A 24345-nucleotide genomic window follows, 5' to 3' on the forward strand; every position below is an offset into this window, starting at 1 on the left:
CAGTTAGATAATGTAATCAGAATGGTGAAATAGATGGGTGATATCATGTTTGTTTCTTCTGTGAAGAAATGGACGTTTGGTTGACTTAAACTCTCACGAAAATCTCCCTGAACTTCTTGGTACTTAAACACTTTTGAAAATCTATTGCAAATGAGTTAGCCCAAACCTTGGTCTGGAAGACCTCGTGTCTATCTTTACATACAATGCAATACAGTATGCATAATATATATAGGCAAGGGTAGTATATTGTGGCAATAATATTAATTTGGTTTTTTAGACATAGAGCATTGTCGTAGGGCAGAGAGTGAAAATGGATAACTTTCCAGTAATTTTTTCTATGAGATTGAAAGTCAGGGTTGAAAAATGTAATCTTTTTCTTTCTCTAGCTTAAAGGGCAGGTAAGATAAAATTTTTTTAATACTTCTAGAGGTTTTGGAACTGGAATACAATAGAGGTAAAATTAAGACTCTCCAATGAAATCCTGAATAATCAGTAAATAAATGGTTGATATGTTAAAATACTATCTGTTAGATGTGATGTATCTTTCAGTGCAAGGACTTGGATATGAAAGAAAACTGCCTGGGAAGAAGCATGCTCTGTCTTAAATGGGTTCTTTCTATAGGTAGAAAAGATTGGCTGGGCATCATGGACAAGTGTTCTGGGCTCTTGCTGTGAAGGAATCTGGCCCATAATTGGTGAAGTCACAGATGTAACTGCTTCATGCCTCACTAGCGATAGTAAAGTATTAGCCACAGGAGATGATTTTGGATTTGTGAAACTTTTCCGATACCCTGCTAAAGTAAGTGATTTTCAGCTGCTCATGCAAAAGTTTGATTCATAAAACTGCCTTTTCAAAACTATAAAAATTCATCACTCAGAACAAAATAATGCTTTATGTTTTTGTCCTCATGATCAAAGGTGGCATTCAGTATTACTCTGCAATTTGCACTGCATTAACTTTCAGTTAATAAGAACAGCCATTCCACGTCAGACTAAAGAGCCATTTCATGTAGCGTCCTATCATTGGCAGTGATAAATGTATAGGAAAACTTGTAAGAATGGGACAGGCACTGTCTAATAATACTTTAGGCATTAGTGTTCTCAGTGTGTTTTTATCAGCACCTTTTTTAGCCCCTTAGGCCCTTGTTTTGAACACAATGAACACTTTTTTTTTCCCTCACCTGTGTTTCTCTCATGATTTTATAGCCTTTCATTCTGTCCAACCTCAGCCAGTTTTCTCTAAGATGAAGAGCTTTAATATTATTTAATATGCATCATAGAAAATCCTTTCCAGAAGCACATTATATTTTTACTGCTTTTCTTGGACCTTTCTAGTTTTCCTGTGTATTTATCAGTAAATGTCTTCAATTTTGAATATTTTGCCATGCCAGGGATGGTAACAATGCACAAGTATTGACTAAAAATATTCTATGGACATTTTATTCTTAATCTGTTAGATTCTTTTCTTTCTTAGGAAAAGTGATGCAGTATTTATTGCTGGAATTTGTTTACAAACAAATTCTTGCATGCTTGGTATGGAAATACGGTTATCATTTCATGAGATTGCTATAGGAGATGAACTTGGCAAATCATCTCATACATACAAATGCAAAGCAGCTGATGCATTAACTGTAAAGAAATGAAGAACGTTGCTGTGCACGTTTCTGTTTTATCAAGTAGGCAACTAGTTTCTGTTTTATCAAGTAGACTGGTTAAATTTGTTCTCTGCCTTTTCTTCTCCCTTCTTAGGGAAAGTTTGGAAAATTTAAGAGGTATGTTGCTCACAGTACCCATGTAACGAATGTCCGTTGGACCTATGATGACAGTTTGTTGGTCACTGTTGGAGGAGCAGACACCTCTTTAATGCTGTGGACTTATGAGATAGAAGGACATCGGGATAGCAGGCAGTGTGACAGTGAAGAATCTGATCTAGATTCTGAAGAAGATGGAGGTCAGTAGTCATTTATAAAGCTAGCTGGATTGTGCTATCTCAGGAAGACTTCATTAATGGAAAACTGCTAATTAAGAAAAAATCTAGTTTTATATGTAGAAGAGTCATAGAATCATAGAATAGTTAGGGTTGGAAAGGACCTTAAGATCATCTAGTTCCAACTCCCCTGCCGTGAGTAGGGATACCACACACTAAACTATGTCGTCCAAGGGTCTGTCCAGCCTGGCCTTGAACACCTCCAGGGTTGGAGCATTCACAACTCCCTTGGGCAACCTATTCCAGTGCCTCACCACCCTCACTGTGAAGAACTTCTTCCTTATGTCTAACCTAAACTTCCCCTGTTTAAGTTTAAAGCCATTACCCCTTGTCCTACCACTACAGTCCCTAATGAAGAGTCCCTCCCCAGCATCCTTGTAGGCCCCCTTCAGATAGGCTGCTATGATTTCCTTTGGGGCAAAGGACTGATAAACTTGTGAAGAAAATGATAATAAAGTGACTTGCTGCTTTGTGTCAGAGTATGTAAAAAGACTTTTGACATCTTTTAAAAGGAAAAACATTAAGTGCCAATTATAGGTAACTTAAAAAAAATCTGTATAGAATTGCAGTTTATATTTGGGTGCTAGGTCTAATGGAATTATGTTGAAATCTGTATAATGCAAGATTATAGTTATCTTGATATTATAGCATCTGTTTCCAGAGCATGGAACAATTTAGTCCAAGATCATAATATCCATAGTTATAAAGTGTTAGTTACATTTTGTAGAATTAACTTTTGTTGGTTTTGCCATATTTAATGTTTTCTTTTTCATGTTATAATTCCAAGGGTTGATGAACTTCCAAATTTGTTCTTTCTGCTTCCAAGAGCAGTTTTACCTCCTTGTCATTCCTCAGTCTTCAAGCATTATTCAACTGTCACTGCTACTCGTTATATAGTTCTGTATAATAAATTAACTTCAGTTTTCACTAAAAGCTGGTAGGTGACCTAAGAGACACTTTAAATATTAGAGGCATATTAAACTTTCATTGGAGAAAAATTTTATGCACTGCCTTTCTGCTTAAAAATCCTGAAGAATACATCTGCGAAGTAATTTAATTGCACAGAGTGGGGACTTGGTCAACTTTAGCTTTCTGAAACAAAAATTGCAATCTTCAGAGTTTTTGTCCAGCTTCTGCCTATGACCTGTTAGCACATCTGTGCCCAGTAACCTTTCCTCGGCTCTGGTGCTTTGCACAGAACCCTCTTAAGCTGTGTATTTAAAAATACTCTAAAAGAAAGAGAAGTCTGTTAAGCTTTACAAGAAAAGACATCAACATATTTTTCTACAAAAATTTCTCTTCATCAGGTCCTAGCAATTGCAGTTAGAGTTAAGAATTATTCTTAAATTGGCATTAGTAATATCAAATTGGGGGGGAGGGGAACAACACATGCCAAAAGGAAGGTCACAACCCTGTTACTATTTCACTAGTTAGCTTTTTTGCCATGTTTAGTAAACATCATCTTCATGTACCTGACTGTCCCTCCCTAACCATTGTGTAGGAAACCTGTGCAGACCTATAGATTCCATCCTAACAGATGCATCCTAAAATTGAGAATGATGTAGTGTTAAGTCCTCCAGAACTTAACAGTAGGTGTCATGTAGTGAGGTCCTTTGTTAGTGACCGTGAGTTAAGGCCAGCCAAGCGGAAATTGGGTATCTTTGAATATCCCTTTAATCTTTGTTAATAATTTTTTCCACAAAGATATTGTAAAGAATTTTTTTCATAGAATGTATTTTATTAGCAATGTTCATGGTTCCCAGCTGCTTTCTTTCTGTTGTGTTTTATGTTACTAGTAATACATGGTATAATTGTTCTTGTATTTCAGTACGTTGTTGAAACCTGCAGGAATTATGATTAATTTTTTTTTCCCCTTGGTTTCTTGTTTTGATACTTTTAACTCTGATTTTGTTAGGTTATGACAGTGATGTGACAAGGGAAAATGAAATTAATTACACCATCAAAGCCTTATCAACAAACATTAGACCAATGTTTGGAATTAAGCCTCACCTGCAACAAAAGGAGCCAACCTTAGATGAAAGGTAATTGCTAAATTACAATTCCAGCCAAGAAAGCAGATGATTAATAGTAAAATATAACTATGTTGGAATATATATATACAACTGAAAGGGTTATGTATAAAAAGAGTTGAAATCTGTCTTTGATGGAAAAAAGCTCCACCAAACTTGAGAAAACCTTGCCAAAGGACTAGGATGTGTCTTTTTCAGAGAGCACCAAAGACTACAAATGATGTATGGATATTATTATGTTTGGGGAGTTTCTTGCGATAATTGAATTATTTGCTGATGTTTGATAATATGTTCTTTTTGAAACTTAATACCAAGTGATATCTAGGGATGGCATTGGAGGCATGAACTTGTACAACTGTTTTATTGAAACACAGCTCTTGATTTTTTATTTTGGTAACAAACTAATCTGACTCATTTAGCTTCAACTGCTCCTTGCATTGTTTCTGTCTCCAGGTAATTTCTGCCTTTCTTTGAAAAATTCTGTCCATGGTGGTTCTGCAGTTACTATTAATGAATCTTGGAAAATGAAGCTGACTGCTTTGCAGTGTTAGTTGCATTGCTTGGTTTGCTGTTGTATGCTTTAGAAGAGAAGGTGGTGGGGAGGTTAGTAGAATAAAACCAACGGGTAAAGTAGTGAAAGAGAAATTATTTATAACCACTAGAACATAATCAATTGTAGAATATGCGACCGAGCACAGCACCCTGAAACTTGTCAGCAAGATAGATGTGGATAGTGTAAGTGAGGGAAAAGGAAGGAGAGATTCCTAACATGATACAGTGGCAATTGAGGAACACTAATATTAAAAAGAGGGAAGTGAGAAAAACATGACACAGTATAGTTAGGTGCAAGGGTATAGAGAAATAGTGGACTGGAAACTTCCTGCAGGAATTTGAGGAGTTCTGTTACAATGCACATGCCTCTTTCCACAGTGAAGTTAACAGACTTTTATAAATGTTTTGGTCTCATCTTTTGTTTTTAAGTTTTGTTGCTGAAGGAGAGAATGGATGCCTGTGTGTGAAGCTGTGGCTCCCTGTCTTGCATTTAAAATGAGAAATGGTCTTTCTGTTTATTAAATAATTTATTTGATGTGGAAATTGAAAATAAATACTGTGCATGTTATCAACATTTTGAGTTTATATTTACTCTTGTTAATGAAAAGTGTGATTTGTGATTTTTTTTGTTTGTTTGTTTGTTTTTATTTTTAAGTGAAATTATAAACCTCTTGTATTTCTGTCAATAATTGTTTCTGGAAGATGAGTGAGTTGTGTTTTCAAATCAGATGTTAAGGAAAATTAATTCTGTTGTAACTAGGTTCTGATTCAGAACGCATAAAAGTTCATGAAAGAATTCCACTGACTGCATTGTATTGGGCCCTAAAACTTGAAAGAAAAGTTTTTGTGAAAAATGAAACCAGAATATGGTTGCTGCATGCATTTTAACTTCTGTTCTTCTGATGTTAATATTGTGTAAGATTGGCAAAAGTTTTAGAAAGTCTGCTTTCATAGATACTAATTTTTATTTTATTTTTATTTTCCTTTCCTTTTGCTTCCTATGAAGGCAGGGGGTAGTCAGGTAAGTTCATTTACACAAAATCCAGGATCAAACACATTTTAGTAACTTAAGCTGCTTGGGAAAGTAGTGATACTTTGAAATAGAAGTGAAGACTTTAACTCTTTGCTATTAAATAGTAACTTGCTAACAAGTGGAAAAGGGATAAGAGACAAAGAATAAGCCCAGTTCTCAGTCTGAGTGGCCATGAGAGGCTGCTAAATAGAGTATTTGGGAGGAAGTTATCAAATCTTGTCCTCTTTTCCTCAGTACTTTGTAGTGGCTAAGGAACAGCTTCACTTAAGTAGCTATACAGTCAGAGTTCTCACTTAACTTCTTGTGGACTTCAGAAAGACTGTATCACAGTGTTGGTGTAAAGGTCCAATATGGAATATAATGTGCAGAGAGCACACTGCAGAGGTGCCTAGAGTGACTGTATGTGCAGTATCACCATGTCTGCACCACTGTGTGGGAGCTAATAAAGCTTCAGGGACAAGAGGAGTGTTACTGACTGGGCTGCAGCATTTTACCAACGCAGCTGTACTAAAGGATCTGACCTGCTAGGTTCACGTGTCATTCATATAACATGCAGAGTTACTAGCTTGGGTGCCTGCAGTAGGTAAGAAGTTTTTGCATATATTCTATTTAAAATATGTGCATACTCAAAACCATGCTTTTACGTTTGTAGCACAACAAATCTGTAGGCTGTATGCCACCCTTCAGACTTGTAGACTAAGCTGCCAGGACACTTGGATCTACACAGGCTAATAAAGGAGAACTCCCTCATATCTATGTGGACCCTGTTTCCACAATGAAATTGCATCCCTGTGGTGACAGATGATAGAATTGTGTTACTCTCTGTGTATCCTTCTGCAGACAACTTTACATAATCAAGAAAGCCACAGTCTTGATCTAAATTCTAGATCATACTACCATATCAAATTAATTCTGGTTTTAGGCTTTTTAAAAAATGTGTATCTGTAAAGTCAGTTTCTTTGCAAGTTATACGACCTTCGGCGTTGGTTCATTCACAGGGTATTTGGGTATACTGCTGTGGTGAGTTGACCTTGGCTGGATACCAGTTGCTCACTAAAGCCTCTCTGTCACTCCCCTCATCAGCAGGACATGGGAGAGAAAATATTAACAGAAGGCTTATGGGTCAAGATAAGGACAGGAAGATCACTCACTGTCACAGGCAAAAGAGGCTTGACTTGGGGGAAAAAATAATTTGTCAATCACATCCACGTAGGATAAGAAATAAAAACTAAATCTTAAAACACCATCCCCCCACCCCTCCCTTCTTCCTGGGCCTAACTTTACTCACAATTTCTCAACCTGCTCCCCACCCAGTGGTACAGGGGGCTGGGGAGCGAGGTTTCTTTGCTTCTGCCACTCCTTCCTACTAAAGGGGAAGACTTCTCACATTCTTCCCCTGCTCCAGCTTGGGGGCCCTCCCATGATAGATGGTTCTTCACAAATTTTTACATGAGTCCTTCCCGTAGGCTGCAGTTCTTCATGAATTGCTCCAGCGTGGATCTCTTACATGGGGCCACACATCCTACCAAGAGCCTGCTCCAGTGTGGGCATCCCATGGGGTCACAGCCTCCTTTGGGTGCATCCCCCTGGTCCCATGTGGAGTCCTCCCCAGGCTGCAGGTGGATGACTGTTCTGCTGTGGACCTCCATGGACTGGAGAGGCACAGTCTGCCTCACCATGGTCTGCACCACAGACTGCAGGGGAATCTCTGCTCCAGCGCCTGGAGCACCTCCTCCCCTCCTTCTGCACTCACCTGGGTGTCTTCAGGGTGTTTCTCTCACATATTCTCACTCCTTTCTCTGGCTGCCATTGCCCAGAGGTTTTTTTCTCCTTCGTAAATACATTATCCCAGAGGGTGCTACTACTGTCACTGATGGGCTTGGCCTTGGCCAGCAGCGGGTCCCTCTTGGAACTGGCTGGCATTGGCTGTATTGGTCACAGAGGGAACTTCCAGCAGTTTCTCACAGAAGCAGTGTCTCCCCTCCTCCAAGTATGTGTTATGCTTAGGCTTGTTATACTGACAGCCAAACATTAGAAGAGATATGTTTCATATAGTAACACTTTATTAAAATCTTTGTATTCTCAGGATCACAAGTACATACTAGTATAGAATGTGCTTTTGAGAATGTCTTTCAAGTTATTTTGACTTCTGGTCCCATGTGGAGTCCTCCCCAGGCTGCAGGTGGATGACTGTTCTGCTGTGGACCTCCATGGACTGGAGAGGCACAGTCTGCCTCACCATGGTCTGCACCACAGACTGCAGGGGAATCTCTGCTCCAGCGCCTGGAGCACCTCCTCCCCTCCTTCTGCACTCACCTGGGTGTCTTCAGGGTGTTTCTCTCACATATTCTCACTCCTTTCTCTGGCTGCCATTGCCCAGAGGTTTTTTTCTCCTTCGTAAATACATTATCCCAGAGGGTGCTACTACTGTCACTGATGGGCTTGGCCTTGGCCAGCAGCGGGTCCCTCTTGGAACTGGCTGGCATTGGCTGTATTGGTCACAGAGGGAACTTCCAGCAGTTTCTCACAGAAGCAGTGTCTCCCCTCCTCCAAGTATGTGTTATGCTTAGGCTTGTTATACTGACAGCCAAACATTAGAAGAGATATGTTTCATATAGTAACACTTTATTAAAATCTTTGTATTCTCAGGATCACAAGTACATACTAGTATAGAATGTGCTTTTGAGAATGTCTTTCAAGTTATTTTGACTTTGTGTATAAAGGGGTTTCCTTATTGGAATGTACCTGAAGCTCTTTTACTATTGTGTGCATTTTCTATGATAGAAGATGGAAATGAAGACCATACCCAAAATGTAGTTACTACTTAAGACTGAGTAGTAACATGCCCTCTGCACAGAGGAAACATGATTTTTAGTATCCAGATTATTAAATAAGAGAAACAATAGAACACTAAAGGAAGTAGCATACCTGAAATATCATCTGTTTCTTAGTCCTGTCTCACAAAAGCACATATGTGAGGCCAGGAGTAGTCCAACACCATGGCCTGGATTTAGAGTCAGAAATACTCAACTGGGTAACAAAAAATGATGCACTAAAATGATTTTGATTCTAATATTATCAGAAAGGTTAAGTTGATCTCACCTTTTATGTTGTAAGTGGTAGGGCGACATAGGAAATCAGAGGTCTAGGCCGTTTAGTCTGTCAAAACTTCACATCATCAACCGGGTCAAAACAGTGTTGCTCCTTTTTGCTAAAGCTCTGCAGAAAGGAATGAAAGAATCCCTGGGATAAGGAAGGGAAAATCAGCAAAAAAGGCTGCAAAACACTGCCGTCTGGTGAGCAGGTAACTTGTCTGTAAAGTATGGAACATGGGATTCTGCTTTCAGTGTAGCATAATAATTTCCTGCCAGTGTCCCTTTAATTCAAAATGTAAATGCAATTTCCAGAACGTGCATACTACCAGTCTAACAGAGGTAGGGTCCTGTTCTCTGTTTTCTGGTTTGGCTTGTACTTTCTTTTTCCTTGCAATAGCAGAAGTTAAAAAAAAAAGAACCAAACAAAACAATTGTTTTCCCCTTCACAGCAGCAGTTTCCCTAGGAGCAGTGGACATTTCTGTGTCTAAGTCATTTTTATGGCTAGCACTGAAGTTAACCTATTCCAGTGCCTCACCACCATCACAGTAAAGAATTTCTTCCTTATATCTAAACTGAACTTCCCTGTTTAAGTATAAATCCATTACCCCTTGTCCAATTGCTGTAGTTCCTGATGAAGAGTTTCTCTGCAGTACCCTTGTAGGCCCCTTTCAGATAATGGAAGGCTATATAGGTCCCAACCTCTAGCTGTGCATGGAATTGCCCTGAACGAGGTGTAGAACCTTGCACTTCACGTTGTCAAACTTCATAAGGCTGGCATCGGCCCACCTCACAAGCGTGTCAAGGTCCCTCTGGATGGCATCCCTTCCCTCCAGCGTATCAACCGAGCCACACGGCTTGGTGTTGTCGGCAAACTTGCTGAGGGCACACTCAATTCCACTGTCCATGTCACCGACAAAGATATTGAACAAGAGAGGTCCCAACACTGACCCCTGAGGGATACCACTCGTTACTGGTATCCAGTTGGACTTTGAGCCATTGACTACAACTCTTTGCATGTGGCCATCTAGCCAATTCCTTATCCACTGAATGGTCCATCCATCAAATTTATGTCCCTCCAGTTTAGAGACAAGGATGTCATGTGGGACAGTGTCAAATGCTTTGCACAAGTCCAGTAGACGCTGTCAACTGCTCTGCCGCTGTCCATCGGTTCTGTAGCCCCACCCTAGAAGGCTACCACATTGGTCAGGCAGGATTTGCCTTTAGTGAAGCCATGCTGGCTGTCGTCAATCATCTCATTTTTCATGTGCTTGAATCAGACTAATGAAAAGTGCCTATGCATATTACAAATATTAAGAAATTATCTGTACATGTCCATATACTCTGATAGTTAAAAAGTTACTTTTTGGCTTGTTAAAGTATAGGAGCATGCAACATATGTGACTGAGAAAACCCATCCAGTGCAACAAATTTTGTGAAACAGATGGCAAAATATCTTCAGTCAACATAAACAGAACTAAATAATAATGATTTCCTCTGTCGCCCTACCACTTACCATATTGGCAGTGCTCAGTACCCCCCACATTTTGACTGTATTTTAGTATAACTGAATGTATTTTTATGAGTGAGCTTGAACATCTGTCTTTAATAGTGAATTGACTGTTCGATATATCGACTTATTCCAGGAAGTTAAACCTGCACAACCTTTCTTTGAGTAATTCAGGTGTTGTGTTTGCTAACTCTTGAAACACTTGATATACTTCACAGCTTTCTGGGTCTGCTTCTGCTTGTTTTCTCTGTTTTTACAGTAGGAATAATTCCTAAGAATTATATTTTCATGCCAACACTTGTTCATAATTCCCATTTAAGTGAATGGGAGTTTTCCATAGGAGTAATAGATTTACATAACCTTTGAAGTTGTGAAAAATCCCCTTGTAAAAAGAAATAAACAAACTAGGAAGCAAATACAATTGTTAATAATTCACGGACACCTAGCTTTCAGCCAAACTTGTATAAGTAATCCTTTTCTCTTTCCTGCCTGCTGCTGAAAAGAGGTTCCAGGTAATGCTTTTATTTTGCTGTCTATTCTGTATTTTACTGTCATCTCTCATTTTCCTTAAAAAGCCATCTGTCATGTTGGGTGCCATACCATGCACCTTTCACTCTATTCATAGGACACATGAAAATAATTATGAATAATCACTGTCAAGAAGCAGTGTTTAAAAAGTGACAGGTTTCATTATCTTCTGATGGAAATCAGACCTCCAAAATTTCACAAGTAAATCTGAAAATCTTGCCAAGAGTAAATGGAAAGACCTCCTTACGTTTAAAATTAGTTCTTGCTTACTAACATCTTTGGGCAGTGAAAGTCACTTTATGCTGAAGGCTAGTGCAAAATCAATTCCAAGTACCCCAAAGTATGAAGTGCAGCTATGGTGTCCCTCACAGGAAGGTCTTCTTTTGTACCAACAGCTGTAATTTCCTCTGCGAAATCATGTTTAAAGTAACACTTAGATTTTTTAAAAGAGAAATAAATGTTGTGATTTACATTGTCATAAGTTACCACGAATTTGAAGAATTGATGGCAGTACATGTTAACTACAGAAGACCATCCCTTGTTCTGTTAATAATTTCAGAAACTTAGTATCAATACTAAATAGGTAGTGAAGTACAACAGCATCATACAAGACAATGTGGGTAGCAGTGTCAATAATATTGAAATAATGCCTAAAACCATGAAAAGGGGTTTTCTTTGTTTCACAAACTACTTCAAAGTGCTTGTATTCCATTTTTACAGTCTTATAACAAGAAATAATATATATACACTAAGTCTATTTTCATGTTGGAAGTGCTGATATTAAGGTATTTATTTTCCCTATGATAGATGGCTGGAACTCTCCTTGTGCATGTTCAAACTGACCCCATCCATATGTGCATTCACCCCAAAATGTTATTCATGCTCTCCTTCCCATCTTTTTGCATGCAGTTTTTGAGCATGCAGCCAGTTATACATGCAGGTACATGACCGTGTTGTATTTGCCATTAGTCACTTGTCTGAACATTAAATAGCAAATGAAAAATACCTTCAGCTTTCACACCTTTAAAAAAAGCTTGTAATTTGTATTCTAGTTCCACTGCTCTGAATTAATACAGACTCAAGTCTTCTTAGGTGGGTACTTGTATCAATTGTGTAGGTGACCTGTGAGATAATATGGCTGAGTCTTAATTGTCAAGTCAAGTTTTATTGACCATTGTACATTCACTTGATTCTTTTGTATGGTAATGTACAGATGTAAATGTACTCTAATGATTGGCTAAGGATGGATATCAACCTATATTTGTATCTGTTTATCTGTATAGTCTTTTTAAGTATAGATGGTCCATTCAGGTGGTTGTATAATGTGAGATAGTTTCACCTTTTCTCCCATTCTATCATAAGGGATTAGCAGACATAAAATGTTATAAAAAAGCCACATTCTACATCCAAGCAGAAGAGAAATCTTTACTTCCAGTCAGCTCAGTTCCAGTAACATAAACCTGTGCCTTTCAGTTTTTACTGCTTTCATGAAACATTAGATATGCTCTCCTGCTCTATTTCTTTTTTCTGCCTTCTTTTCTATAAATTAAATGGGGGGAGAAAGGGAGGAAGAAATGAGGCTTGAGTAGTCTGTGTCAAATGCAAGGGTGACAAGTGGAAGAAGCGCTCTTTATGCTGTGTTTTATCAATTTCCAGAGCAACAGTAGTAAGACTGCAGGATTGCCTATGACAAATCAGAAATTAAAAATATAAAATATTTGGAAGTATTCTGGAGTGATCAGAAAGTGGATTGTGCAGTTTTGCTCAGTCTTTCTCCTATGCCCATCCATAAAGCAGGACTGACCTCCAGTGATGGAGCCTACAGCCCTTGTATGCCACTGGCCTGCTTAGCACCAGAATTGTCTCTCAGTTCTACTCTGGTAGATCTGCCTGGATAACCTATGGTTGTCAAGCTTCCTGCTTCTGTTAAGCTTGGGTTTAGCAGTATGGATTGGTTTGTTTGGTTATTCTTCTTTCCCTAGGGAAAAAGTTGTTAAACCTACTTCACATTTTCTTTACCTCAAATGTGTAATTATTTGAGGTACTTATTTCCTCTGCTGGTTTAGATTTATCCTTTTTATATCTTTAAATCTCCCCTGACTGATACAGTCTCTGATTTGGATGTATCTTTGCAACAGCAGTTAAACAGCAGTAGCCTCTGACAACCGATTAAACGTGCACTGTTCCTCTTAAACAGTAGCATTTCTGGGAATGCCTGTTTTCTTCTTAGAATAAAAATAGGCATAAAAATATTTTTATGGATAGATTGTTAGGAATTGTCCTAAGAGAACTGGACTCAGTTCCCTAGAGTTTGGTCTTCTTGCTTCAAATCGGGGAGAGGTGGGGGTTGTAGTCTCCTATCTTTGATCCAAAATCTTCATTTGCTCTTGAGCTACTTCTCGTAGTGGTTTTTGGTTCTGGTTGTTTGGGGTTTTGAGTGGCATTAGTTATTGATACACTTCTTAGTCTGCCGTTCAAAATGATTGAGAAATTTGTGCAAGAATACTAAATCTAGAATCTGACATTCTTGTTCCATGTGCAGGCTGCAATTTAATCTAAAGGAAGCTACATTTAGAGATTTCCTTACTGTCTGAAAAGCATCAGAAATTATGCTTCTCTTTCTCATCTAGGAAGGCTCTCTGGAACTGTAAAAGAATGTCTTTTTCTACTTTCCTTCAAGAAGGTTTGGATATTTGTACGCTGGTGTTCGTGTAGGCTGGCAATCATATCCTGGCTGTTGAGGCTCCACAGCTGAGTGAAGTGGCATTCTGATTTTCTTTTTAGTCCTTAGTATGTCATTGACAGCTGGATTTCTTTTTCTCCAAAGCTTTTTTGAGTTGTATAACATGCCAGTAAAAGCAGCATGCACAACAACCAGCATGCTAGTCCCACATTTTTGCAATACTACTGTATTTGCTGTTTGATTTTTATAGCTGCTCCATGGGATGAGAGAAGAGGTAATATGACAGTGGAAAACTCCTTATTATAGGTTTCTCTTCCCTCCTCTCTCCCCCACCCAGTTCTTGGGAAAACTAACAGAAACACTGGTACGGTCTTTTCATCACATCAGCATTGTTCCTGATTTCCATATTTAAGAAGAGAAAGGTACATGTTGTGTTTCCTTAGTTTAAAAAAAGATTTTAAATCAGTGTTATGTAAGCAGTTTTTAAGGAACCACTTTAGAATCAGTGTTTTTTAAGGAACTTCTTTTGTTTGTGTGCTCCGAGTTACCTTATAAATGAGTAGCAATTATGGAGGTATCAAAGGAATTAAGGAATTTTAATTATAATTCAAAGTAATAACCTGTTGATAGGAAAAATATTCATTAGCAGCTCTTAATATCATTAACCTATTACACAAACTGGCTATTGTATGTATTTCTATAACTATAATTCTTAGTCATAAATTAATGGGGTATGTATGTGCATATCTGTTCACTTGTTAACCCTGTTCATTCTTCAAAGACATTTGATTGCGCAGGGAAAGAACTGGTTATTGTTTTACCATTTAACTTCCGACACTATAAGCACTAGAATTTGTTCAGTTTTAAGCAGTACTTACATTCATATGCAAAAAAACCCAACAAACAACTCCAAAGCACAAACAAAGCTTTATTTCTTAAAATAAATGTTAGATTACCATTCTTTGTGACGTTATAAAAGTCTTTCTCCATGCTTCAGTTAGTGTCCTCTGTTTTCATTTGCACTTATTTATGAATGAATATGAAATATGACCCTTAGTTATTGTCCTTCATGCCTTTAATTTTCTTTTTAACTTTACATTATTATTTTATACTTTGATAAGAATTTTTTTAATACAGCCCATATTAAGTTTTAATAAACTTGATCATGTTTGCATGATCCAGGCATCTGACAGGCTGATTTACCAGACAGAAATTTTTCATCTGTGTGTTTTTCTTTTGTAAATTACTTTTTTTTTCCATAGGCACTCCATAGGCATCTAAGCATAGAGGAAGTACTGAAGTATCTCAGAACACAGTCTGTAGTTAGTTACTGTAAAGTTTGCATTGTAATATGTCCAAATCTTTTGATTGGTGATATGACATCAGTCTATAAATAGTACTAAAATTAGTCAGGGAAAATAGATGAATAAAGCTTAGAAAATGGTATTTTATTTGAATAATTTAATATTATTCAAATATATGTATGTATTTGAACTACATACTTTTCAGATGTATTTCAAAATATACAACAAATCACAGTATGTTGTTCTTAGAAAAGACATGGTGATTATTTTGCATCAAAGCCATCATTCAAGAGCAGAGGTAGAATTAGAAGTATCTCATAGTAAAAGGGGAATATGAAAGGGAGCTGACCTGTTGCTGTAGTTGTGATACTAGTTTGTCACGCTGCCTACTGGATTAAATCAACTGGATTTCATTGAATCCGTACGTAGAATTTATTTTTAAATTAATTGTTTCTCTTATGGGTCAAACTTAGAGGTTTCTTTTCATAGCCACATGTGCTGTATATATAGAATCAATAACTAATGCTTCTGCAAATCGCTTGAAATAATTGCACAGCTTAGATAAAACTTGTTTGTGTGTTTCTTTGTATGTGAACCATTGAACATAATCTGAAAGATATGTTACAGATTTTTATCAAATTTACCTATTTGAGATTTCTTCAATCTGGGCTATTCAGAACAGTGGAACAGAAGTTATGGCTGATACTCATGAGTTTGCATGGTAATAGTTTACTTCTAACTGAGTGTTGATCGGTAACTTTTTTCTGTTGATGTAAGAGTGAATGGGCCAGGTGTCCCTTGAGTTCTTTACAAACTATTACAAAAATAGGAATGTTAGGGCCTTCTGAGGGCATGTGGCAATAGGAATGAATATCAAAGTATTTAGATTAATCAGGTAAGCCTTTAAAGTTTATCCAATAAAAATTGCTACAAAGCTGGAAATACCTTAAGAACATAGCATATAAAAGCGAAGAATATTATATTAGTGGTCAACCACTGTAAAGCAAGCTTTTGCATTAACCTCGTGGGTTGTTGAAGAATTGACAGAAAACCTAGCATGTTAAATAAAGATCTTCTTTCTTTAATTTTTGTTTTCTGCTTTGACAGAGGTATTTCTTTTAAAGACGAATGAAAATATCAGTTAAGCAGGATAGAGCTATAAGTTTTCCACATGCAAATAGCAGGTTGGAAGGTACTGTGTTAGTATGGAATGGGTGACGGACAGCCTTCTCTTATTCACAGTTCTTTATTTCAGACCACCAGTTAGTAGGGCATTGCCACAGCCAGAGAAACTTCAGACAAATAATGTTGGGAAAAAAAAGAGACCTATAGAGGTAAGAAAAACATCTATCTCTTTTTCTTCTCCTTCTAGGATTATTATTCTTGTCTCCCACCCCACCCCCAGAAAAAAATTGACACATTTTTGGACACCCTAAATGTTTGATTCATTTTACATGTATCAAAGGAAACACTGAATAGTGAGAAAATTGCCAAAAAATAGATATTTTTTTTTTTTTTTTAGTCCAAAAAGCCTGATACTACTTTTTCTTGAAAATGAAATGGAGCACAACTTAATCCTTAGTGACAATAAAACCTTTTAAATGCAGTGTGTAGAAAGCAATTATGCCCTGTTTAGATAACTGAATTGTTAATGGGTGTATTATCGCTTATAAAACTAAGCATCTCTTACTGCAGCTTTTAAAAAATTTACTTTAAAACTTTATCTGAAGATTATCATTGTTAACAGCTTAAAAAATAAAGTATTTTTAAAAAGTCTATTAATGATGTCCTTAGTTTGGGCATTTGGTGGTTTTTCATTATATGGCCGATGCAAATGAATATACTCTGTTTTGATTAGTCTGAAGTGGAAGTTTCATCTGTCCTTGAAAAATGCAGTTCTTCATGTCAACTGAAATATTGTCTATGCTATGAAACAAAACGTTTGGTGTAGCATACTAAACAGTCTTTTGCCATCAGTGTTCTAGAAGTTTTAGGCTGCAATTCAGCTTGCTTAATGGCCAGCTGGAATTAAATTGTGGACCAGTGTTTGTCATTCTTTGTTTCTTAGTATCTTTTGCATCCAAAAAACTGTGTTCTTCGCTCACGATATTTATTTACATGTATGACTATTAATATCTTTTAGTATGTATATATGTGTGTGTGTATACACATATAAGTATTCTACAGCATCCGCCAAATAGGGATGACAGGACGACATGACTGTCTGACAAGAATGAGCAGCAGTGTAAGCTGATAGGGAAGGCAGGATCTCAGTTTCTATTGGGCTTACTGCACAAGGATGTATTTGAAAAATAAAACCCTGGAAAAGATAGTAAAGTTGATAATTGCTTTAAGGTTTTGAGTATCTAATAGATGTAAATATATTTTTTTAGGACCTAATTTTGGAGCTGGTATTTGGGTACCGAGGCAAGGACTGCAGAAACAATGTGCACTACTTGAATGATGGTGCTGATGTAATATACCATACTGCATCCATTGGGATCTTGTATAATGTGGCGACAGGTAGGAGAAAAGCTACTTGAGGAAAAGTATTTCCTCACAGGCTTCGAGTTACATTGCTGGTATGCCTTAAGTCTTATAAAAGTATGTGGGAAAACTAGTATTTGTTGCTGCAAATTTAGCCTGTGGAGATTATTCATAATGGCTGCATAAGCAAAGTAAATATATTGAAATGTTTCTGGTGACTGAATTTTGAAGGAAGTAAAGATTTGATTATTTTGGTATTAGTTTTCCAAAATTCCTTTTGGATAACTTTTTCAAGCATTAACCATGTCTATATGTATATAAATGTTATAATTAAAGTTAGACTTTTTTACTTTTTCAATTTTTAGGCTCTCAGTCTTTTTACCAGGAACACAATGATGATATTTTGTGCCTCACTGTAAATCAGCACCCCAAGTTTACCAACATAGTGGCAACTGGCCAAGTAGGTATGTTTGTATTTTTGTAAAAAGAAATTAACATAAGAGCATGAAATTAGGGCCTTGTGAGTTCATGATAAATCACAGAAATATTTGATTATGCTATCTCCGTTTGTATGAGTGTTACTCAGTTACCTGTCCTCTTTATATGTTTCTTCGAGTGTAATTTAATAAAGCTGAACAAAAAACATTAAGGTGTGAAAGAAGATTAAGCTTATCTTTTGTTTTGGAGTGTTATCAAAAAGATTTTTTTACAAATCTTAAGCCCCATGAAATTAATCTGGTTTTATTTAACGATCAGCTTGAGTCAGTTGAGTCAGGCCTTCCAAAGAGACATAGCCCTTCCAAAGAAGCTTAATTGAGCTATCCTTCATTTCTATATGGACCAAACTCAATAAATAAAATAAATGCCACTTTATGTAGGTTTTATATCATCAGACAGATTTATAATACCTACTTAGTGTTTTGATAATACATAATTGTAATATTCTAGGCTGAATCAAAACCCTACTGCTGTTTCCCTACATAGTTTTAGGGGCAACAAATATATATATATGTTTCATAATAACATTAAAATTGATCTACAAACTAACCAGGAAGAAAATAAAAAGATTCCCACTGTGCATCTGCATAGCTGAGCTAATACTGCTGTTTTTAAATTTTGCAGAACAGTGTATTTGTATAGTCCTATAACCCAACTGCGGTTTTTGTATTTTCATTTGTTTCTCAGCAGATTCAAAACCACATCGTTTTCCTTAGTGCATAGAATACAAAAAACCCTTGGTTCATTTTAGCCAGAATAGCGCTTCCCCGCCCCCCTCCCCCCAGGTTTGTTTTAGCTGTTTCATCTAAATATGGTCAGTTTGTTTATTACCTGCTTCCCTCTGTGTTTTGGATTTTTAGGTGCATGTCTCATTACAATTGACTCATTGGTAGTGGTAACTGCTTAGCTAAAATAGCTTTATTTCTTGGTGAGTTTCTTACCTCACATCAATTTAAAGAAATCATTAATGGAAATTATTTAAATGGAAAAAACTATCAGCAGATTTTTGCCTGTGCTTTGCTATGATTGAAAAGAACATTTGCAAGAATTACAGACTTTTTATTGTCTTCAGGAATTTGCTTTTTCAGGGTATTAATCTGGCCCTATTTGCCTTTTCATATGATAGAATATATGGGAAGAATGTAGCCATAATGTGAAAATGTGTTCTTTTTGTGAATTTTCTTCTGTGTTCATCTTACCCAAGAAGAAACACAGGACCCTTAATGGTTTTTTATTTCATAATAATTTCTACATCTATAGCAGTAGTACAATTTTAACTGTTCTGTGATATGGATTAAGGCATACAAACCAGGAGCAGATGACACTTAAAAAATAGACTGCAAAACATATTTTTAAGGAGAGAATTAAATCTGAAAAATGAGCTGGAAGCAAAATATCTTCAAACAACACTTATTTTTAGAATCTGAACAGATGTTAAGGAGTAAATATGCCGTAAAGAACATACTTAACTGCTGCTGCTTTTCCTGCTCATGTGACTGGCACAAACATAGCTTGACCATCATGATTTAAATCTTCAAAAGACTTAAAGAAACATTACTTCAAGCATTTTTAAACTGTAATGCTGCTATGCAGTCTCGGTAATACTTCCCAGTACCTGAACCTTTATATTCCTTCTTTCTTAATCCTCCTATAGAAGAGCACTGGGTGTATTTGCCACTTGTCAAGATCAGATTCAAACATTACTTCTTAGCTGAAGTAGCTATCAGCATTTGGGGGGGTGGGGTGGTGTTCCACTTAATTTGTTAAAATATCATTTTATGTTAAACATGTTAAAATATTAGTTTGGCAGAGAGACACCTAACATACACCAAAACTAGATTTTTATTTTTATATATTTTTAGTCAAAATATATTCTACGACTTTTTATTTCTGATGTGACCCTTTTATCAGTAGTTGTTCATCTTTAACACTAAAAGCAGTACTGGTGCTGCTGCGATGCAAAGAGATGACGTCAAGGTGTGTGTTAAGAAATTACACTAAATGTGGCATATATTTTCTTTAGCACTAATCTTATTTCTGGTCTAATTATTTTTCTGCTGCTTTTCCATTACAGGAGACTCAGCAGATATGTCAGGTAAGGGCAATAAAATTTTAACATCTTTAGGTGTAGTTAGCCTATCTAGTAGCTGTCAACAGCTTTGTAGAGCAAGTGATATGAGTTCATTTTTAGTTTATTAAAACCCGTATCAGTCATATTACTGATGCAAATTGTAAATATAGAACCAATTAAAATGTTAGAACACACTCAAAAACTACTTTTGTTGTAACATATTCCCTTCTTGCTGCCCAGTGATCAGTGAGTTCCTATACATACTCCTGCTGTTGCATTCCTATGTATGCCTGCAGGTTTTATAGACATGTTGGGGCCGACAACTAACGTTTGTTTTAGACACTCAATTGAGTATAATTTTAAATATGCATTTCTAAAGTAAATTCCATTGAGGAGGCCTAGGTGACTGAGTGAAAAAAAAAAACAATCACCTTTCACGTTTATGTATGATTGTCATGCAGTTATTACCACTGATCCAAAATGCTGGTTATGATGTCAGTTTAATTTTTTCTTTATCATTTTGGGTCTTTGACAGCTTGACAGTCTTGACTGAGCTGTTTTTTATTACTACGTTGTTTTTTTAACTACAATTTTAACAAATTCATCATCATCATGTGTGAGTGAGTTCATTGTTAAGCAGCCATAATTGTCTTGTGACACATCTTCAGAGATGCATAAATGTGTGTTCATGTGTACCTAGAAAGTATACTAATCTTCATGTGGATCTAAAGCTTCTTCCATGAAGAACAAATGTACAATGGCATTTTTAATGTGTATTGACTTCTTTTAAATATGTCATATTGTACCTGCTTTAAGGATGTCAGGAAGAATGTAGGTACCTTTCCCCACACTTTTAAACTGTATAAAAGAAGCAGTGGTGATATGGTTGTTTACATGAAAGAAAATCTCTAGTTCCGCATATAATGCCTAGAGACTTTCCCTTTCCTGCTTGCCCTCTTCCTGCTGCAGCTTTAGTTTGACCTTGTATGTATTACTAAATTCTGTTGTTACTGCCTGAAACCAGCACTCTTCCTTTTTTCTTTACGGAACCACTAGTCTGGAATCCAAGCTGCTGCCTGCCTTCATTGGAAAGTTGCATAGTTTCACTTAAAATTTATAGCTATTGGCACCTTGCTCACTAGCAGCTTTTACTTACCCTCTTCCAATTTTCTGTTGTGTACAGTGATCCAGGGGTTCTTGAAGCAGTAACATTTGCAATTGGCTGAAACGACAAATTAAGTTTCATAATGACTTTGTACAGATTTGCTTCATTTTAGTGAAGATATTTTTTTGTCCTGCCAGCCCATGGTAGCTTTATCTGACTTGTCCCAGAAGGAGATGAAAATCTCTCTTATGAGAGCAGATGTTGAGCAGCTGGACATAAGCAGGACACAGTGTCAGGACAGACTTTCAGAACACCATCAGGTAGGAGGAGGACTCAACAGTTCACGTTCTCCATCCTGCAAATCTTGTTCTGAAAGATTTTGTCAGTTCTTGTTCATAAAACCTAGGTGAAAATTTCTGTCTGCCACCCAAAAGATAAATTTTGGCCATGGTTATGGGGGACGTGCACAGGTTAAGGGCAATACAGTTTCACCAAGGGGAGTGCTGAAGAGGTAAAAACAGTTCAAAGCCGTAAGAAAGCTCTCTCTTCCCTCAGCTTTCCATAAGGACAGCAAGGAGGTTGCTGAAAATTTTGAGATAGGCCAGTTGTTGCCAACCCCTGCCCTTTTTGTTTTAATGGCATGTCTGTACTATGCTGTAGTACCTCTAGAAAGGTGATAATAACTGCATGTTGGTACCATGAGAGGAAATTCCAGTGGGAAAGAGAAGAAGGTTTATCTAGAGACTGTTTTGGTTCATGTTGCTAAAATTTACCTAGGTCCCTGTGCCTACTGTTTCCCATCACGTGTCTGCCTTTGAGAGGCAAGGTTTAGCTGATTAGAAGCACAAAACATGGAGCTGAAATAGAATTTAGTTTAAATGAATCTGGGTCTACAACAATAACCAGTGCCCTCCAGACTCTGCAGTCAGATTTACTAGAGATCAGAAGTAAAGAAGTTTGAGAGAGAATCTTACTGTCCTGGAAATGCCCTAGATGCTATTTAGAGATTGCAAACTATACATGGATTGCAAGATCGTTGGAGAGGGCATTGCATTTGGAAAAAAACCCTAAGTGTCATTGTAATAGATATAATCACATATATTAATAGCATGGAAAGATGGTTCTTACTGCAAAGAGCTTGCAGTCTAAACAGTGCAAACTAAAATAAATACCCTAGTTCTTCTGCATCAGTAAGCAAGCTGATTATTCAGCTGACACTCTCCTAAGAGAGCAAGCAATTCAGACAGATGGCCATTTTGTAGAAAAGGAGATTTTGGCCTTGCAGTGTCAATTAATTTCTCTGTAGCTAGCAGTTGTCCGAAAGCCCTATGTAGAAATTACATTCTTGATGACCTACTCAATATTTACGAAGGTTTTTGAGTTAGCATGTTGAGCTAAGTTTTACTTAGGAGGAAACAAGAAGACGGCTTGCTTTCAGAGCCTCTGTGTGTGCTGTGCTTCAGAAGTCCAGTAACAGGTTAAGCAAAGTTTTCATCTCCAGCAGTGTAAGGAGGCCAAAGGCCCACTTCTTAGTCCTACTTAATGATCCTGTTTACCTTAAATTGGTTGCCAAAGGGAGGCCAAAATCTCCTTTTTTTTGTTTTCTTTTTTTCCCTCTGTCTGCCCGGAACAGTTTGATTTGTCTGATTAAAAAATATTACCTGCTTCAGTAAGAATTTATTAGACACTTTCAAAACATATACTACTTCTATGTTTTTATATCTGTGTAGCTACAGCTCCTTCTATTCATGTGTGGGATGCAATGAACAAGCAGACTCTGTCGGTGCTGCGGTGCTACCATTCAAAGGGCGTGTGCTCAGTCAGTTTCAGTGCCACTGGCAAACTGCTGCTCTCCGTAGGGCTGGATCCCGAACACACCATTACCATTTGGAAGTGGCAGGAAGGTAAGAAAGCAGTTGTTTCTGTAGAATGTGTTTGTACTGTTAGAGGTATGTTGGCTTGAGACAAGAACAATTGTAACTTAAATATAGAAGAGGTAACTGTACTAACTGTTAAATATATCTCCTTTGGAACTGTTGTGTAAAAACCAAGATAGTCTCCAGTTGGAATAAAGAAAATTATCCTCTTAATTTCAGACATTTCTTTGCTGCTTGGCAAAAGCTCTTTATAAAATCTGGTTTGCTTCTGGAATTCTTCTCTGTTCTTGTTCTTCTTTAAAGTCTGATTACAGATTAGTTTGTTGTCCTTCTAAAATTATCCCCCCAAAATTGCAAGTTGCAGAAATGTGATGCCTGTATAGCTCCTCTATGCAGCTATATAGTTGGTGTCTTAAGCTATACTGCATATTTTCAGATGGGCTTTGATTGGAGTTCAGGATTTAGGCTAAAGCAATTTGGTCAGCTTCTTTCCTCACCTCCTTTCTGTCTGGCAAAACCATGCCCAGATGATGAAACCGATTCTCTAATCTTCGGGGTTTATTTCCTCTTTCTTTGGCTATTTCTGTTGATCAGCTAGTATCTCTCAGAAGTTTAAAGAACAGCTACCAAGTTAATAAAAAGTGATCCTTCACAACTTGCCTGCTAGATCCTGTGGAGCTGGACACAATGTCAAATGTCTATTAAACAATCTTACGTAGCATGAAGGATGTGTGGTAGAAGGCCACGCAGCAATTCACTGGTGTTTTAGTCAGAACGTACTTGTACTCATTCTTCAGAGTTGATACAAATGCATCATGGCAGCTAAGGAATCAGATTGAGGAATCTTCGTATGGGTCAAAAGGCCTGATTTTAACACCTCTGAAGGGACTGGGAAAGCATTAACTTTGAATCTAAGACCATATGGAACGAAGTCAGTTTCTGCATTTTCTGCAGCAAGTAGAAAGTTTTCTAACCTTGGACAAAATTTAAAGAGAAGTAATTCATTAGTCTCTTATAATTTGTCCAGAGTTTGGGATTTTCAGAGGAGTCGTAGGAGTTTAAAGAAGAGGTGGAAACTTACTTGGATCTGGCCTACTAATTCATTAGGTGCAACACTTCGCTAGAGGGAGTTATTAAATATGGTGGTTGTTAGGTTTTTTTTATCTGTATCTTGATTTAGTTTTAATTTAGGAGCAGTTTATGTTTTGCTTCCTGACCTGTGTGGTCTTGGGCAACTCATCATTCGCCATAACTTGTGTTTTCTTAACTAAAAATGTGTATTTTTCATCAGTGAATTCAGAATGTCCATTTTCTTTCTGCCAGGTGCCAAAATTGCCAGCCGAGCTGGTCATAACCAGCGTATATTTGTAGCAGAATTCAGACCAGATTCAGATACCCAGTTTGTTTCTGTGGGAGTAAAACATGTGAGGTTCTGGACACTGGCTGGAAGAGCTCTTCTCAGTAAAAAAGGGCTGCTGAGCTCCATAGAAGATGCCCGAATGCAAACGATGCTCTCTGTAGCCTTTGGAGCGGTATGTACCTTAAGAAACTCTTTTAAAATGCATGCAAGCAATTATTTTTTATTTT

General features: G+C 37.2%; 1 protein-coding gene across 1 annotated transcript in view; it reads left to right on the forward strand.

Annotated features, from left to right (window-relative positions):
• LOC104413127 (echinoderm microtubule-associated protein-like 5) overlaps positions 1–24345 on the forward strand; it is a gene marked incomplete at both ends in the record, with an annotated part of 36739 nt that overhangs the window by 5006 nt on the left and 7388 nt on the right. The window contains 11 exons of the mRNA XM_010024045.1: positions 623–799; positions 1750–1951; positions 3903–4029; positions 5576–5590; positions 10709–10717; positions 15976–16054; positions 17114–17243; positions 17573–17671; positions 19780–19800; positions 22612–22785; positions 24082–24290. Of these exons, the coding sequence (XP_010022347.1) occupies positions 623–799; positions 1750–1951; positions 3903–4029; positions 5576–5590; positions 10709–10717; positions 15976–16054; positions 17114–17243; positions 17573–17671; positions 19780–19800; positions 22612–22785; positions 24082–24290 (1242 nt within the window). The remainder of the gene's footprint in view (positions 1–622; positions 800–1749; positions 1952–3902; positions 4030–5575; positions 5591–10708; positions 10718–15975; positions 16055–17113; positions 17244–17572; positions 17672–19779; positions 19801–22611; positions 22786–24081; positions 24291–24345) is intronic.

This window comes from Nestor notabilis, unplaced genomic scaffold (assembly GCF_000696875.1).
Source record: "Nestor notabilis isolate BGI_N333 unplaced genomic scaffold, ASM69687v1 scaffold13551, whole genome shotgun sequence".
Lineage (NCBI taxonomy): Eukaryota > Metazoa > Chordata > Aves > Psittaciformes > Psittacidae > Nestor > Nestor notabilis.